At 37.7% G+C, this 18,459-nt stretch overlaps 1 protein-coding gene across 1 annotated transcript; it reads left to right on the top strand.

Moving 5' to 3' along the window:
• The first annotated feature begins 9,393 nt into the window (after positions 1 to 9,393).
• Positions 9,394 to 16,153, top strand: LOC133647172 (zona pellucida sperm-binding protein 4-like). The gene is made up of 8 exons (XM_062043313.1): positions 9,394 to 9,430; positions 9,489 to 9,673; positions 9,742 to 9,839; positions 12,081 to 12,238; positions 12,309 to 12,501; positions 12,573 to 12,759; positions 14,762 to 14,837; positions 16,059 to 16,153. Exons 1-8 carry the CDS (start codon positions 9,409 to 9,411, stop codon positions 16,151 to 16,153), a joined length of 1,014 nt encoding a protein of 337 aa, XP_061899297.1. The 5' UTR covers positions 9,394 to 9,408.
• Positions 16,154 to 18,459: the final 2,306 nt, after the last annotated feature.

Here is an 18,459-nt window from a genome sequence, read left to right as displayed (position 1 = left end):
TTTCTGATTTATTAAATTGTATAACAGGGCGAAATATTGCTCATTTGTTGTGGTCTTTTTTGAACTATTTGGGAAAAAAAGATATAAAAATAACTAAAACCTTGTTGAAAAATAAACAAGTGATTTAATTATACACATAGAAGTAATCATCAACTTAAAGTGCCCTCTTTGGGGATTGTAATAGAGATCCATCTGGATTCATGAACTTAATTCTACACATTTCTTCACAAAAAATTAAATCTTTAACATCAATATTGATGGAACATGTCCACAAAAAATCTAGCTGTCAACATTGAATATTGCATTGTTGCATTTCTTTTTGACAGACATTTTAGTGAGGGTCAAACCATCATGGCAGGGGGGAAACTCTGGCTTTATGGTAACGAATGGAATAGCCTACTTGATTTGATGTTCAGTTTATGAACTTACATTCATATTTTGTTGAAGTATTATTCAATAAATATATTTATAAAGGATTTTTGAATTGTTGCTATTTTCAGAATATGTTTTAAAAATCTCACGTACCCCTTGGCATACCTTCAAGTACCCCCATTTGAGAACCACTGATATAATGTATTATCTTCCTTTGCAATCTGCTAGTAAAAGTTTCAATCGATCAATCAAACCACCTGCAAATCAGATGGAAAATTAGAGGGAACATTGTTTGGGGGTATCCATAATACGCCGATAGGGAGAAGTTTTTATTTACACGATAAGTCGGATGTGTCTTTACCTCCATGGCGGAGGCTCCACCGAACCCCTGAGGCCGACTCACCCAGGTTAAGAACCACTGCACTATACATTTATTACCAGAATTGGAACAGGACATGGTTTTAGGTATGCAGGGATGGAAACATCAGGACTAACATGAAGACTGGCTTATGGTCAGAAAACGTGTGCTCTTATCATTTTGGTGACTAAATCAACTTGACAATTCAACAACCCATTAATCGAAAAATATTCATTTCAATATTATTTGTTACAGGATGGGCAAATCTCAGTGTTCTGAGCTCCTGTTTTCAGGCCAGTGGTGTGTAGAGCTGAATAATTCTGTCTTTGGCATTTGTGCCGTAGCGCGGGTGTAGTTCATCTTCCCATAGCTGACATCGGTCTTCTCAAGGCCTTCAATCGACTGCAACTGACCTGTTAAGATTGTCTTAGAAGACCTTTCACCTCTCCTTTTAACAGGCGTCATTAGTTCATGATCACAGACTTAGATAGGACAGATCTAGTCAGAGTGCTTAGTGGACCCCGACTTACCATGTATTGATTTACGTGGACCCCGACTTAAACACGTTGAAAAACTTATTCGGGTGTTACCATTTAATGGTCAATTGTACGGAATATGTACTGTACTGCATACTTGCCAACCTTGAGACCTCCAATATCGGGAGGTGGGGGGTAGGGGGTGGGGGGGTTGGGGGCGGGGGGCGTGGTTGGGGGCGTGGTTATTTACAGCTTGAATTCACCAACTCGAGTATTTCATATATATATATATATATATATATATATATATATATATATATATATATATATATATATATATATATATATATATATATATATATATATATATATATATATATATATATATATATATATATATATGTATATATATGAAATACATGACTTTCAGTGAATTCTAGCTATATATATATATTTATTTATTTTATTTACATAAAAGAAATACTTGAATTTCAGTGTTCCGGTGGCTATCCATTAGATGGCAGTACTGTCCTGTTTAACTTCTACGTTCATGATGAGTATATCATTTCGGCCACCGTGTTCAATGGAGAAGTTTGTTCTACATATTTACAGGCAACATACACCTTCCCCTTCGAACTGTCCTGGATGAACTGAAATTCTTGTTTCCATTCGTTTTGGAACTTGCAAGCGTATTTCTTCATCTTGCTCGTCGACGGCGTCGCCATGTCTGTAATTTCCTCGTTCTTCTGCTTCGTCTCCTTGTTGTGTGCGCAGTTGTGCACTCTACTCTCTAAAAGCCCTAGATGTTATGACGTCATTGGGCAGGCAAGCTGTTTATATTGTGGGGAAGCGGACGTGAGAACAGGCTGTCCCCACTCAGTCTCAGGTCCGCATTGAGCTGGAGGGGGTGTGGCCTCCAGCTCCGGCTGAATACCGGGAGTTTGTCGGGAGAAAATCTCTGCCGGGAGGTTGTCGGGAGAGGCGCTGAATACCGGGATTCTCCCGCTAAAAACGGGAGGGTTGGCAAGTATGCTGTACTGTGCAATCTACTAATAAAAGTTTCAATCAGTCAATCAATGCAGGATCCAAAGTATTTGACCTTCTACAGCAGACCTGGGCAAATTAAGGCCCGGGGGCCACATGCGGCCCGTTAAGCTTTTCAATCTGGCCCGCCGGACATTCCCAAATATTTTTTTTTAGATGTTTAAGATGGAAAGTGTAGCTGCCATTATGATGTTTTCTAATGACTGTAAGTCTTCAACTATACTAAGTCTTTCAATGCTTGCAATCTGCGCTTTTGCATGATATTTTAGTGACTCGTGTTGTCCTGATACCAATATTATTTTGATACTTTTCGGTACTTTTCGATACTTTTCTAAATAAAGGGGACCAGAAAAAATTGCATTATTGGCTTTATTTTAAGCAAAAATCTTAGGGTGTGGCCGACCGGTACTTTTCAGAGGCGGTATGGTACCGAATATGATTCATTAGTATCGCGGTACTATACTAATACCCGTATACCGTACAACCCTACTATTTACTATGGTAATCTACGCCACAGCAGGTCAGACGAGGCACCAAGCAGTGTGGGTGGGGAGCGTTTCCACAGAATGTTTCCAGAGCCTGAAATGTGGGTGTCAGGGACAGACGGGAAGGAGATTTTTACAACAAAGTTCTAAAGCTTAGTGATATATTAGATCAGGGGTGTCCAAACTTTTTCCACTGAGGGCCGTACACGGAAACATTTAAGCATGCAGGGGCCATTTTGATATTTTTCTTTTTCAAACCTTAACAAAATATATGGATTTTTTTTTTTTTTAACATTTAGGGCTCCCGGGGACCATACAGGGTCTCAGTCATTAAAATTTAAAAAATAAGTCAAATTATTATTGTTTATTTAACGCTTACATTAAATGTTTTTATTTTTTATCAACTTCAGGTTGATATAAAGTAAAAAAAAAAAAAAAGGTTTTATAGCTTTTCTGTCAAAGACAACTTTGTTTTTTGTAGTAAAACTGAAATATGCAGTATTTAGTAATTAGAGCCCTAAAAGATCAATAATGCAGGACACCATTGATTTTAATTCTTTAATATTTTTGAGTAATCACAGTGAAATGTTAAATAAAATCCTACTAAATATATTTGGGATCCAAAAGGTCCCCCACTCATAAAGTGATACATTTTTATTAGTTTTTTTAACACTTAAATTACAAGATCAACTATAGATATATCTGTCAATTTTACGTTTGAACTATTATTTTGTTTGTATTATGCTCTTTTGTCAAATAAAACTTTGATGTTTTTTTATGGCAACCACACAATATATGCAATATTTTTTCCACATAAAACATTTTAAGTGATATTTTTAAGTAATATTTCATTATAACATAAATTTTTAGTCTTTTTTTTTTTTAGCAATGGCAAAAAAAAAGAAAAATAAACAAAGACAAAAGAAAAAAACCAGCCTGCATGGCAGCTTTGTGTCAACATTGCAACTTTTTCTTGTTAGATTTCACCTCATTCCACTTTTTTAAATGTTTTTTTTAATTTTTGCAATATTATCAATTTTGCAATTTTTGCAGAATGTGTTAATGTTAATGAATTTGGACATTGATGTGGGGAGCTTATATTATATTTAAAAAATACCTAATGAATTGAGGCAGAGCCCAATAGAAGCCACCTTTAACATTCTAAAACTGCGCCAGAAAATACTAGGAATCAACCCAATGACATCTGTCAATCAACCGCTTTGGTACAATCCTAATATCATAATTAATAAAAATGTGGTTAAATGGACAACATAGAAAGACAGAGGTATTACTAAACCTCATCATATTATTAATAAAAACTCTTTTAAACCGTTCAATGATTTAGTTGAACAATATAATGTACCCAGAAATCATTTTTTAAATTTTATCTCTTTAAAACACGCGGTAAATAAATGCATATCCTCTGATTAAATAGCCATGAACTGGAAGATGCACTTTTTAATCAAGATACAATTAAGAAATTAATTAAACTATTTTATGGAATAATAAATGAACACCACACTAGAAATGCAAATGATGCATGTGTTCGGAAATGGATGATGGATTTGGGCATTTTAGATGAAAGAGACATATCATGGAATGATATTCGGAAAAATGCCAATAAGCCCTTCAGAAGCATTAAAGATAAACTGACTCAATTTAAGATATTGAATAGATTGTATTTTACATCTTCTCAGCTGTTTAAAATTGGTGTAGTTGATGCAAGTTATGTATGAAGTGTCGGGCAGCTGAGGGAACTCTTGTTCATTTATTGTGGGAATGTCAGAGAATAAAGGAGTTATGGTTGAAAACAACAAAAGAAGCAATCACATTCCTTAATATAAACATCCCAATGACACTGCAAACTTGTATTCTTGGGGATGTACATCAATTTAGTAACGTGTCATCAAAGAGTAAAAATGCTTTTCTTTCAATATGCATAATAACAAAAAGGGTAATATTTTAAAAATGGATAGCTGTTGATAGTCCAACTTATACTGACTGGTATACACAAGCTATGGAGATGATATCAGTAGAAAAAACTGCATTTAGTTTAGATAATAATGAGTCATATATTGGAATATGGGATCCATTATTTAAATTTGTTTCAACTATTAAATGAACCAAGATGTGACTTATTGTATCTTTGTGGAAGGTGTTGGGCGCGGTGTGTTGTCGGGCTTGTGAGATGTGATGCAGGTGTGGGCCACTGTGACACTATTGTTCAATTCTAATTTTTGTATTATTTTTTATTAATGTTTTTAATGATAATGTCAATGAGGTTTTTTTTTTAATCGCTGCTGTTTTGAGGTTGTTGCTGGTATTGATGCTGTTGTCGATGGTGTTCATTTTTGTTTCGCTGCATTTGTGTTGTTCCGTGTCGTGTTTGTGTGTCCTCAGTTGCTCTGTTTGTTGTTGTTCTTGGCGTTGCTGGGGCGGGTTTGGTTTTGGAGTAGGATTGCATTGTTGTGGTGTTGTTGTGTATTGTTTTGTTGATTGATTAATAAATTCTTTAAAAAAAAAAAAAAAAAAAAAAGAAAAGAATGTAAGGTAAACAATTAGCTGCGGGCCGCAAATGGCCCCCGGGCCGCACTTTGGACACCCCTGTATTAGATATATCAGATTGTAGATGTTTTTTGTTTTTTTACCCTTCACGTTCATATTTCGCTGTGTTTGTTGCATTTTTGTTGCATTTGGCTTGATTGTAAAACATGTGGATAGAGAGGGGGTGTGACGTTAGCATTGTGTCGCAAAATGACAACTGATAAGATGGAAGGAAGAAAAATCTCTGCCTCTTTGTCCATCCTAATAATAGTTAGCATGGAAGTACTAACATCCGTTCGAACCACCGTTGCTGTGCTGGTAGAAATCGCTTTTCTTTGCATCTTATCAGCTGTCGTTTTGCACCATGATACAGCCCAATCATTCTTATTGGGGGATGCGCTTACCCATAAAAAAGAGCTACCAAATGCTACTGAGCATGTGCGCGCTTGAGCATCAGCACTTAAGTTTTTTCTCAAACCAATAACAATCCAAATGAACTACTTTGTGTAAACTTACCTCGTGTAGACTTTGTCACTCTCGCTATAAGTAAATAATTGTTTTTAAATCATATTTATTTTATTGTGTCTTCTGACCAGTAAGCAGGTAGACCAGTGGTTCTTAACCTTGTTGGAGGTACCGAACCCCACCAGTTTCATATGCGCATTCACCGAACCCTTCTTTAGTGAAAAATAAAACGTTTTTTTTTCAAATTCAAGACAAAGTTGTATGTTTTTGGTAACACTTTAGTATGGGGAACTTATTCTAAGTAACAAATACTTAATTTAGAGTTATTTGGTTAGGGTTAGAGGGTTAGGGCCAGGGTTAGAGGGTTAGGGTTATAATAAGGCAGTGGTTCTTAACCTGGGTTCGATCGAACCCTAGGGGTTCGGTGAGTCGGGCTCAGGGGTTTGGCGGAGGTCAAGAGACACCCGACTCATCGTGTAAATACAAACTTCTCCCTATCGGCGTATTACGGATACGGCAACAGTAGAAGTCAGACTGATTTGCAGGTGTGTAATTCGTTGTGAGTTTATGCACTGTGTTGGTTTTGTTGTTTGAACAAGGTGATGTTCATGCGCGGTTCATTTTATGCACCAGTAAAAAACATGGTAACACTTTAGTATGGGGAACATATTCACCATCAATTAGTTGCTTATTAACATGCAAATTAGTAACGTATTGGCTCTTAACTAGTCATTATTAAGTACTTATTAATGCCTTATTCGGCATGGCCTTATTATAACCCTAACCCTCTAACCCTAACCCTAACCTCACCAAATAACTCTAAATTAAGTCTTTGTTACTTAGAATATGTCCCCCATACTAAAGTGTTACCAAAAACATATAATTTTGTCTTGAATTTGAAAAAAAAAAAAAAAAAATTCACTAAAGAAGGGTTCGGTGAATGCGCATATGAAACTGGTGGGGTTCGGTACCTCCAACAAGGTTAAGGACCATGCCGAATAAGGATGTGTGACCTGGTAGCCTTTTATAGCAGTGGTTCTTAACCTTGTTGGAGGTACCAAACACCACCAGTTTCATATGCGCATTCACCGAACCCTTCTTTAGTGAAAAATAAAATGTTGTTTTTTTTCCAAATTCAAGACAAAGTTATATGTTTTTGGTAACACTTTAGTATGGGGAACATATTCTAAGTAACAAAGACTTAATTTAGAGTTATTTGGTGAGGTTAGGGTTAGGGTTAGAGGGTTAGGGCCAGGGTTAGAGGGTTAGGGTTATAATAAGGCCATGCCGAATAAGGCATTAATAAGTACTTAATAATGACTAGTTAAGAGCCAATATTTTACTAATTTGCATGTTAATAAGCAACTAATTAATGGTGAATATGTTTCCCATACTAAAGTGTTACCATGTTTTATTACTGGGGCACAAAATGAGTCGTGCATGAACATCATCTTGTTCAAACAACAAAACAAACACAGTGCATGAACTCACAACAAATTACACACCTGCAAATCAGTGTGACTTCTGCTGTTGCCGTATCCGTAATACACCGATAGGGAGAAGTTTTTATTCACACGATGAGTCGGGTGTGTTTTGACCTCCGCCGAACCCCTGAGCCTGACTCACCGAACCCCTAGGATTCGATCGAAGCCTGGTTAAGAACCACTGATGTAGACACTTACAGCATGAGGAAGTTCACATTGACGCTATAATGGTAGCCTACATTTTCATTTTTATTACCGCTGTTTAAACAGTAATAGCAACTACTGGTAGCTATTGTTGACGAAGCAGCTCATTTCGACGGAACAGCGGCACCAAGCGCTCAAACCAGATCTGTCCAATCTAAAAGTCTGTGAGCATGAACTAATTTTGCTCGAATTAAATGCGAAACGTCTTAATAGTCAAATTCCGTTTGATACAACTCCCTGAGAAGACATTATCAATTTCAACCATAACTATAAAACAGTGGTTCTTAACATGGGTTGATCGAACCCTAAGGGTTCGGTGAGTCGGGCTCAGGGGTTCGGCGGAGGTCAAGACACACGCGACTCATCGTGTAAAAAAAAATTCTCCCTATCGGCGTATTACGGATACGGCAACAGCAGAAGTTTGTTGTGAGTTTATGCACTGTGTTGGTTTTGTTGTTTGAACAAGGTGATGTTCATGCACGGTTCATGTTGTGCACCAGTAAAAAAAACATGGTAACACTTTAGTATGGGGAACATATTCACCATTAATTAGTTGCTTATTAACATGCAAATTAGTAACATATTGGCTCTTAACTACCGTAGTCATTATTAAGTACTTATTAATGCCTTATTCGGCATTGCCTTATTATAACCCTAACCCTTTAACCCTGGCCCTAACCCTCTAACCCTAACCCTAACCTCACCAAATAACTCTAAATTAAGAATATTTTCCCCATACTAAAGTGTTACCAAAAACAAATAACTTTGTCTTGAATTTGGAAAAAAAACAACATTTTATTTTTCACTAAAGAAGGGTTCGGTGAATGCGCATATGAGACTGGTGGGGTTCGGTGCCTCCAACAAGGTTAAGAACCACTGCTATAAAAGGCTACCAGGTCACACTAAAACTCAGCAAAAACACTTTCCAGTTCCCTCTCTACTACTTGTAGTTTAAAAGGTGAGTCATTTTGTTTCATTTGATTTGGTCATACATTGGTTAAACTTCTCTTTGTATTTGTATGATAGTAAAGAATGCTCAAATGATAACCTAAAACATTGCCTGCGCAGTTGGTAAGGGTTTTATTGATGATAACAGTTTGAGCCTGCAACAAGATACATTACTTCCTATGAGACATTATTTCGTTAAAATATAGAAGTCACAGAACAGATTAGGTTTGACATTAAAAGCTCAAAGTAGGCCACTTGTGTTTGTTTATGAATTATACTTTAACTATTTCAAACCCGGCAACTCGAACCCTCAATACTGCCAATTAAACCCGACCCGTGCACATTAGTTGTTATTCCATTGAACGTTTGGCAAAAGGTAGCCCATCAGGCTTCATTGTGCTGTACATTTCTGTCAAAGGCACAATGCACCTGAGTGAAGATTGGACAATGTGTTTATTTTGTCAAGACCTGGAGAGAAGATAGCATGACCGCCACAGCGGTGGGTCATCCAGACCTTGTGAAGGTTTTCATAGTGTCACTGCTCAAACAAGTTGGGATTATATTCATATGAGACCCAGGTTGACATTGAGCGCCAATTCCAATTCATGTCTACCAACAAGGCTGTGATTTTTCAAACAAGATCTTTAATGTTGTCTGGATACATCCCAACCTGTATCTCCAGCATTTAACTTGCACTTGAGTGGTCAGTGTGCGTAGGGAAAAAAATATGTCAACATGACCCATGCATGCCAGATAAAAGTCAGGGTGTAGTGGCTACGTTTTCTTACAGCGGGAGTGTTCACTGTGAATCCCTGGCAATGAAGTTGATCTGTCTGCAAACGCTCTCCCTGCTCATGGGCTGTCTGTCCGGAGCTCAAAAGTCCACTGATCAAAGGCCTATGATGCAAACCAACCACAAAAATCCGACAGAACTTTGTGAGGTGGAAGCCCGTCACAAGATAGCGTGCGGCTCTGCAAGCATCTCCCCTTCTGATTGTCACAACATTGACTGCTGCCATGATGGCCACATGTGCTACTATAGAAAATGTGGTAGGTACATGATCTTGCTTACTGTATGTAGTCAAGTCAATAAAATTGCTCTCTTCAGTCACTCTTCAGTGCACCAAGGACGGCCAGATGATAGTGGTGGTGGCCAGAGAAGTCACCCTGCCAAATATCGACCTTGAGTCCATCTCGTTCAATGAAAACGGGCTAGGATGCAGCACAGTTGACACCACTTCAGCTTTTGCCATCTACCAGTTCCCCGTCACTGCCTGTGGCACTGTCGTGACGGTGAGGCAGATTTGATCTATTACTTTCATTCGGAAAAAACTTGTAATGCTGCAAACCTTCTGTAGGAGGAGGCTCATGATGTGCTAATATATGAGAACCGGATGTCAGCCTCCTATGAAGTTGCTGTTGGACTGCGGGGAGCGATTACCAGGGACAGCCAATATCAGTATGTGGGTCTTTTATTACTATACTTATTAGACCAGTGGTTCTTAACCTTGTTGGAGGTACCGAACCCCACCAGTTTCATATGCGCATTCACCGAACCCTTCTTTAGTGAAAAATAAAATGTTTTTTTTTTCAAATTCAAGACAAAGTTATATGTTTTTGGTAACACTTTAGTATGGGGAACTTATTCTAAGTAACAAAGACTTAATTTAGAGTTTTTTGGACACTAGGGGAACATATTCTAAGTAACAAAGACTTAATTTAGAGTTTTTTGGACACTAGGGGAACATATTCTAAGTAACAAAGACTTAATTTAGAGTTATTTGGTAAGGGTTAGGGCCAGGGTTAGAGGGCTAGGGTTATAATAAGGCCATGCCGAATAAGGCATTGGCCTAGTGGTTAGAGTCATACCAAAGACTATAAAAATGGGACCCATAACCTCCCTGCTTGGCACTCAACAAAGGGTTGGAGTTGGGGGTTAAATCACCAAAATGATTCCCGGGCGCGGCACCGCTGCTGCCCGCTGCTCCCCAAGGGGATAGGACAAATGCAGAGGACAAATTTCACCACATCTAGTGTGTGTGTGACAATCATTGGTACTTTTTAATCTTTAATAAGTACTTAATAATGACTAGTTAAGAGCCAATATGTTACTAATTTACATGTTAATAAGCAACTAAATAATGGTGAATATGTTCCCCATACTAAAGTGTTACCATGTTTTTTTACTGGTGCACAAAATGAACCATGCATGAACATCATCTTGTTCAAACAACAAAACAAACACAGTGCATGAACTCACAACAAGTTACACACCTGCAAATCAGTGTGACTTCTGCTGTTGTATCCGCAATACACCAATAGGGAGAAGTTTTTATTTACATGATGAGTCGGGTGTGTCTTGATCTCCGCCAAACCCCTGAGCCCGACTCACCGAACCCTTAGGGTTCGATCGAACCCAGGTTAAGAACCACTGTAATAGACACTGCTTTAGGTGGGTATTTGATTAACTATGGAGAAGATTACAAATAACGTATAATATTCAACTGCTACAAATATAAAGGAAAGTGTTTTCATGCAACAAAAAGCGAAACTGATTCTTTAAACAGCAAACTAGTTGAATTCACAGCACTTCTGCTGTTGCAGGGGAACATATTCTTAGGAACAAAGACTTAATTTAGAGTTATTTGGACACTATGGGAACATATTCTAAGTAACAAAGACTTAATTTAGAGTTATTTGGACACTCGGGGAACATATTCTAAGCAACAAAGACTAAATTTAGAGTTATTTGGACAGTAGGGGAACATATTCTAAGCAACAAAGACTAAATTTAGAGTTATTTGGACACTAGGGGAACATATTCTAAGTAACAAAGACTAAATTTAGAGTTATTTGGATACTAGGGGAACATATTGTAAGTAATAAAGACTTAATTTAGAGTTATTTGGTGCTTGTTAGGGTCAGGTTAGAGGGTTAGGGTTATAATAAGGCCATGCCGAATAAGACATTAATAAGTACTTAATAATGACTAGTTAAGAGCCAATATGTTACTAATTTGCATGTTAACAAACAACTAATTAATGGTGAATATGTTCCCCATACTAAAGTGTTACCATGTTTTTTTTACTGGTGCATAAAATGAAGCGTGCATGAACATCACCTTGTTCAAAAAACAAAACCAACACAGTGCATAAACTCACAACAAATTACACACCTGCAAACCAGTCAGCTGTTGCCGTATCCGTAATACGCCGTTAGGGAGAAGTTTGTATTTACACGATGACTCGGGTGTGTTTTGACCTCCGCCGAACCCCTGAGGCCGACTCACCGAACCCCTAGGGTTCGATCGAACCCAGGTTAAGAACCACTGGTCTATGGATATTGTCTTTCATCCAGGTCACTGTATTCTCAGGATCAATCCATCGCAACTGGTTTGTCTTAGAAGACGTTTTGCCTCTCATCCAAGTAGGCTTCATCAGTTCATGTTGCTATCGATTGAATAAAGTTCATAGTGTTATTTTTTTAAATCAAATGCTGGTACACATGCATAATTTAATGACCTCTATGGAAAAGCGTTATTTTGCAAAAATGATATTGCAAACAAAGGGATAGGTGGTTCAATTATGATTACCATTTGTACCTTGCAACCTTGTATTGGATTTCAGGTGTGCCCTAATGTGGCCAGCGAACATGTACTGTATATTCTAAGAAAAACATGAATTGTCCTGGTTCCTCGAAGGGTGCTTTTGCAGTGTAAATATGTGGGCTTGTCCACTGAAGCTCTGGTCGTTGAGGTGGACCAGCTTCCTCAACCAAATCCAGCTGCAGCTCCTGGACCCTTAAATGTGGAGCTCCGGCTGGGCAGTGGAGTGTGCACAACCAAGGGTTGCGTTGAAGGTGAGCGTAAAGGTGTTAGTCCGCATTGGAAATGACTTTGATTTAAGTGTTGACATTTTTCCGTACACAGAGGACGTGGCCTACAATTCTTTCTATGAGGACAGTGACTACCCGCTTGTAAAGGTGCTCAGAGAGCCGGTGTATGTTGAGGTCAGAATGCTGGCAAGGACTGACCCCAACCTGATGTTGACTCTTGGGCGATGCTGGGCCACTGCTGCCCCCCAGCCTCATAGTGTGCCTCAGTGGGACTTGCTGATTGATGGGTAAGAGTATGTTGAAATCCTCACCTGATTTTGTAGGTTTACTGTATGATCTCTTAACTCTCTGCGATCAGATGCCCTTACGTGAATGACAATTACCAGACCACTCAGGTTCCAGTTGGCCCCTCTTCAGGTCTCGCGTACCCCACCCACCATAGGAGGTTTATCTTCAAGATGTTCCATTTCTTGTCCACTGTGGTAAACTATTCTGGCAAGGGCGGAGTCAAAGATCCTGAGGTTATTAATCCTCTCAAGCGAAAGGTGGGTGATGCAAAAATGGGGATATATAATAGCTTTTCACAGACATTGTATCTTAATTCATCTCCCGGCACCACCGTTTCACCCTAAGGGGCATGTGATCTCACTAGTAACTTAACCCTGTAACACCCCTTGTTGTAAAATTACAACGTTACCTTTAACCATCCTAAAAAACAATCTGTTATATATTTTTTAATTTTTTTACAACATTTACATAGTCATTGGGTCCTATTGTTCAGTCTCACAAGGCTATTGGATCGTACATTGGTTTATAAGTCACGCCTTCTGGCCATGAACTCACACAACCTCTCAAGGTTTCCTTCGAACAAAATCTATTTGTTTCATTGGACTGGATTCATCAGATTCAAGTAATGAAAATGTCTTTTATATATTTTTTTGGTTGTTATTACAATGTCTAGAGCATGTATATATGTAGTTATTGTGGAACAGATGCATCAAATTTCATTTAGAGCTTGTTATATAATTGTTGCAATTATAAAAGAGGGGGGGAAAAGCGTTTTTAAGAGTTTTATCTTGTTTCGTATTTTTTATATTTGTAATAAATGACGTCATAAAAATATAACTGATATGTGATTATTATTAATGGTATATACCGTTACGGGGCTAAGTAAGCAATCAACCCTGCCATTGAACCCTTAGTTGTTCAGACAACACGAGTACAATATTACAACATTTCTCTAAAAACATACCTAAACATATATTTTTTTTAACTCTTCAATTTCTGCATCAAATGCCTCCTACAACAACATCTGAAAGGTCAATTTTTTTTTTTTAGGTTTTTCTATATTTGGGTCTTACAGGGTTAAGTAAGTACATTTTATTCATAATGCGCTTTTCACAGATAAAATTCCAAAGCGCTGTATAAAACAAAGGTGAAGTAAAACAACAATTCAATTAAAACAGGGGCAACATCATAAAAATGATTTAAAAAAGTGGATTAAAAATGTTAATTAAAAGGTGCATTAACTAAAAGCTTTACTAAAAAGAGAAGTCTTCAAATCTTTCTTAAAAGTGTCAACACAGTCAAGATCACAGAGGGACCGGTGCATGTTGTTCCAGAGTCTGGGAGCTACAGACTGGAATGCCAGGTCTTCACGGGTTTTAGAATGAGTTTTTTGGGATCTTTAGAACACCCTGGCCTAAAGACTGGAGGCTGCGCCCTGAAGAGTAGGGGCATAACAAGTCAGGGGCCCCACAAGGTAACGCACGGAAAGTCAGGACTAAAATCTTCAACTCATTATTTGAGTTTGAGTTTGAGTTTGAGTTTATTTCGAACATGCAAGCATACAACATGATACATCACAATTTCCTGTTTCTCTTTTCAACATGTTCGAAAAGGAGTAGGAAGAAGCAGAGCTTATTTAATCCTACCCCTTTTCCTTTACATAACAGTTGCTAAAACTTTTGTTCACTTCCTGTTCTCTGTTTCACTTTATGTTGCTGGTAAATAATATGGTTGTAGTAGTAGGCTAAAGTTAAATTATTTAGTATGCACTAATTAAAGGGGCAGAGCTTTAAGAGACATTTTAGATTTTATATTTTATAAGATATATGTTTTGTAAGAACCACAATTAATAAATATATTTCAGTGAATAACTTATTGTTCAAATCTGTATATAAATATGTACATAAAGTGTTGTAATTATATTGTAAAATAGATGGATGGATGGACGTTTAAAACAAAACTGTTATTATTAATTAGTAAGTATACATTTTTTGAGCCTTTTTAGAGAACATCATATCATTGTAGTAAATTATGCAAATTACTCGATGATGTCATGGTGACCACGCCCATAGCCACGCCCCCACCGCCACAGGTATCTTGGCAGTTTATGGGAAACACTGAAGCTGATTTACAGTTGCATCTAAACCAAAAGTGTTGTGTATTCATAGTTATTACTTTCCTAAAACGCATTTGTGCAAATAAACGACTCCTCTGCTACTGTGCAGGAGTAAAAAAAACCACATTTTTACTCCCCTCCAGGTGTACATCCACTGCTACGCATCTGTGTGTCAGCCGTCAGCCGAAAACACCTGTCATCCCAGGTGCTTCCGGACGCGTAAGTGCAAATCATTTAGAACAGGGGTCACCAACGCGGTGCCCGCGGGCACCAGGTAGCCCGTAAGGACCAGATGAGTCGCCCGCTGGCCTGTTCTAAAAATAGCTCAAATAGCAGCACTTACCAGTGAGCTGCCTCTATTTTTTAAATTGCATTTATTTACTAGCAAGCTGGTCTCGCTTTGCCCGACATTTTTAATTCTAAGAGAGACAAAACTCAAATAGAATGAAAAAATCCAAGAAAATATTTTAAAGACTTGGTCTTCACTTGTTTAAATAAATTCATTATTTGTTTTACTTTGCTTCTTATAACTTTCAGAAAGACAATTTTAGAGAAAAAATACAACCTTAAAAATTATTTTAGGATTTTTAAACACATATACCTTTTTACCTTTTAAATTCCTTCCTATTCTTTCCTGACAATTTAAATCAATGTTAAAGTAAAAAAAAAAAAAATTTTGTGTAAAGAATAATAAATACATTTTAATTTAATTCTTCATTTTAGCTTCTGTTTTTTCGACGAAGAATATATTTATTATGATTAAAATTCAAAAAAATTATTCTGGCAAATCTAGAAAATCTGTAGAATCAAATTAAAATCTTATTTCAAAGTCTTTTGAATTTCTTTTAAAATGTTTGTTCTGGAAAATCTAGAAGAAATAATTATTTGTCTTTGTTAGAAATATAGATTGGTCCAATTTGTTATATATTCTAACAAAGTGTAGATTGGATTTTAACCTATTCAAAACATGTCATCAAAATTCTAAAATTAATCTTAATCAGGAAAAATTACTAATGATGTTCCATAAATTATTTTTTTAAGTTTTTCTCTTCTTTTTTTCGTTTGAATTTTGAATTTTAAAGAGTCGAAATTGAAGATGAACTATGTTTCAAAATTTAATTGTAATTTTTTTCGTGTTTTCTCCTCTTTTAAACCGTTCAATTAAGTTTAAATATCATTAATTATTAATAATAACAAAGAGTTAAAGGTAAATTGAGCAAATTGGCTATTTCTGGCAATTTATTTAAGTGTGTATCAAATTGGTAGCCCTTCGCATTAATCAGTACCCAAGAAGTAGCTCTTGGTTTCAAAAAGGTTGGTGACCCCTGATTTAGAATATACACAAGTTCAGATATGATATATGATGTGTTATGTATTTGTGGACCTCAAAACTAACGGTGAAGGTGACACGCAATTACATGCGTCTTGTTTCCTACACAGTCAGGGACCTCGGCAGCGCCACTTTCCAAAAGACCAATGAGCAGGACAGCGCTTTGGTTACCAGTTTGGAGATTCAGTATGTTGAGAGGAACTGAAGTGTGGCGTCACATAACAACAAATATTTGCTCCTTGTTTGAAATAAACATCAATGTTACCAAAGGTGTTGTCATGAAGTTGATTTGTATTAAAAAGGTTACACACAGGGAGAATGCTGATGTGAAAATGTATCAGACTGGCATGATTTCATGTATCTGTTTACCTCCATTTGGTCTTCATCATGCCAAAGCCCTTTTTTTGGCACAAGATGCACAAATCTGTAAAAGAATAATACAGGTTTCCCATTCAGTCAACAGCTTGCTAATGGTGAGACACTTTCATATGATCCATCAATACACTTATCCAAGACAAACACACTTTATCAATGCAACATTTGGTAGTTTTGGCATTTTTTTTGGTCAGTTAATAGAATATTGGGTATAATCAGTTGTAGAAGTAATGGGCAGCACGGCAAACTATTTTGGCAGACATGTTCATTGTCCCATTTCTAGAGACCAATGTACCTGTTCTACAAACCCCGTTTCCATATGAGTTGGGAAATTGTGTTAGATGTAAATATAAACAGAATACAATGATTTGCAAATCCTTTTCAACCCATATTCAATTGAATGCACTACAAAGACAAGATATTTGATGTTCAAACTCATAAACTTTTTTTTTTTTGTGCAAATAATAATTAACTTAGAATTTCATGGCTGCAACACATGCCAAAGTAGTTGGGAAAGGGCATGTTCACCACTGTGTTACATGGCCTTTCCTTTTAACAACACTCAGTTAAAGTTTGGGAACTGAGGAGACACATTTTTTAAGCTTCTCAGGTGGAATTATTTCCCATTCTTGCTTGATGTGCAGCTTAAGTTGTTCAACAGTCCGGGGGTCTCCGTTGTGCTATTTTAGGCTTCATAATGCGCCACACATTTTCAATGGGAGACAGGTCTGGACTACAGGCAGGCCAGTCTAGTACCCGCACTCTTTTACTATGAAGCCACGTTGATGTAACACGTGGCTTGGCATTGTCTTGCTGAAATAAGCAGGGGCGTCCATGGTAACGTCGCTTGGATGGCAACATATGTTGCTCCAAAACCTGTATGTACCTTTCAGCATTAATGGCGCCTTCACAGATGTGTAAGTTACCCATGTCTTGGGCACTAATACACCCCCATACGATCACAGATGCTTGCTTTTACACTTTGCGCCTATAACAATCCGGATGGTTCTTTTCCTCTTTGGTCCGGAGGACACGACGTCCACAGTTTCCAAAAACAATTTGAAATGTGGACTCGTCAGACCACAGAACACTTTTTCACTTTGTATGAGTCCATCTTAGATGAGGTCAGGCCCAGCGAAGCCGAAGGCGCTTCTGGGTGTTGTTGATAAAACGGTTTTCGCCTTGCATAGGAGAGTTTTAACTTGCACTTACAGATGTAGCGACCAACTGTAGTTACTGACAGTGGGTTTCTGAAGTGTTCCTGAGCCCATGTGATGATATCCTTTACACACTGATGTCGCTTGTTGATGCAGTACAGCCTGAGGGATGGAAGGTCACGGGCTTAGCTGCTTACGTGCAGTGATTTCTCCAGATTCTCTGAACCCTTTGATGACATTACGGAGCGTAGATGGTGAAATCCCTAAATTCCTTGCAATAGCTGGTTGAGAAAGGTTTTTCTTAAACCGTTCAACAATTTGCTCACGCATTTGTTGACAAAGTGGTGACCCTCGCCCCATCCTTGTTTGTGAATGACTGAGCATTTCATGGAATCTACTTTTATACCCAATCATGGCACCCACCTGTTCCCAATTAGCCTGCACACCTGTGGGATTTTCCAAATAAGTGTTTGATGAGCATTCCTCAACTTTATCAGTATTTATTGCCACCTTTCCCAACTTCTTTGTCACGTGTTGCTGGCATCAAATTCTAAAGTTAATGATTATTTGCACAAAAAAAAAATGTTTATCAGTTTGAACATCAAATATGTTGTCTTTGTAGCATATTCAACTGAATATGGGTTGAAAATGATTCGCAAATCATTGTATTCCGTTTATATTTACATCTAACACAATTTCCCAACTCATATGGAAACGGGGTTTGTAGTTAATGTTCATTTAGTTAGTTAAGGTAAAAGCTGGCTTGCAATGCGCGCTACGACCACACGGGGCGCTGCCTCAGCTCAGCTAGCATGACGTGTGCTAGCGTGGCTAACTACGACAAAACGTGTTGGCGGTAAATACCACAAAGTGTTCCGTTACCGTCACCAGATGGCGTCTTTATCATCTTTATTTTCAGACTTGTGTTCGGCTTGCGGGAGAAAGCCCGCCATAAGGTTATAAACATTGCTAACAGCTG

This window comes from Entelurus aequoreus, linkage group LG03 (genome assembly GCF_033978785.1).
Source record: "Entelurus aequoreus isolate RoL-2023_Sb linkage group LG03, RoL_Eaeq_v1.1, whole genome shotgun sequence".
NCBI classification, from domain to species: Eukaryota; Metazoa; Chordata; class Actinopteri; order Syngnathiformes; family Syngnathidae; genus Entelurus; species Entelurus aequoreus.
The sequence above is the reverse complement of the archived record's forward strand: the minus strand, read 5'-3'. Positions and strand labels throughout refer to the sequence as shown.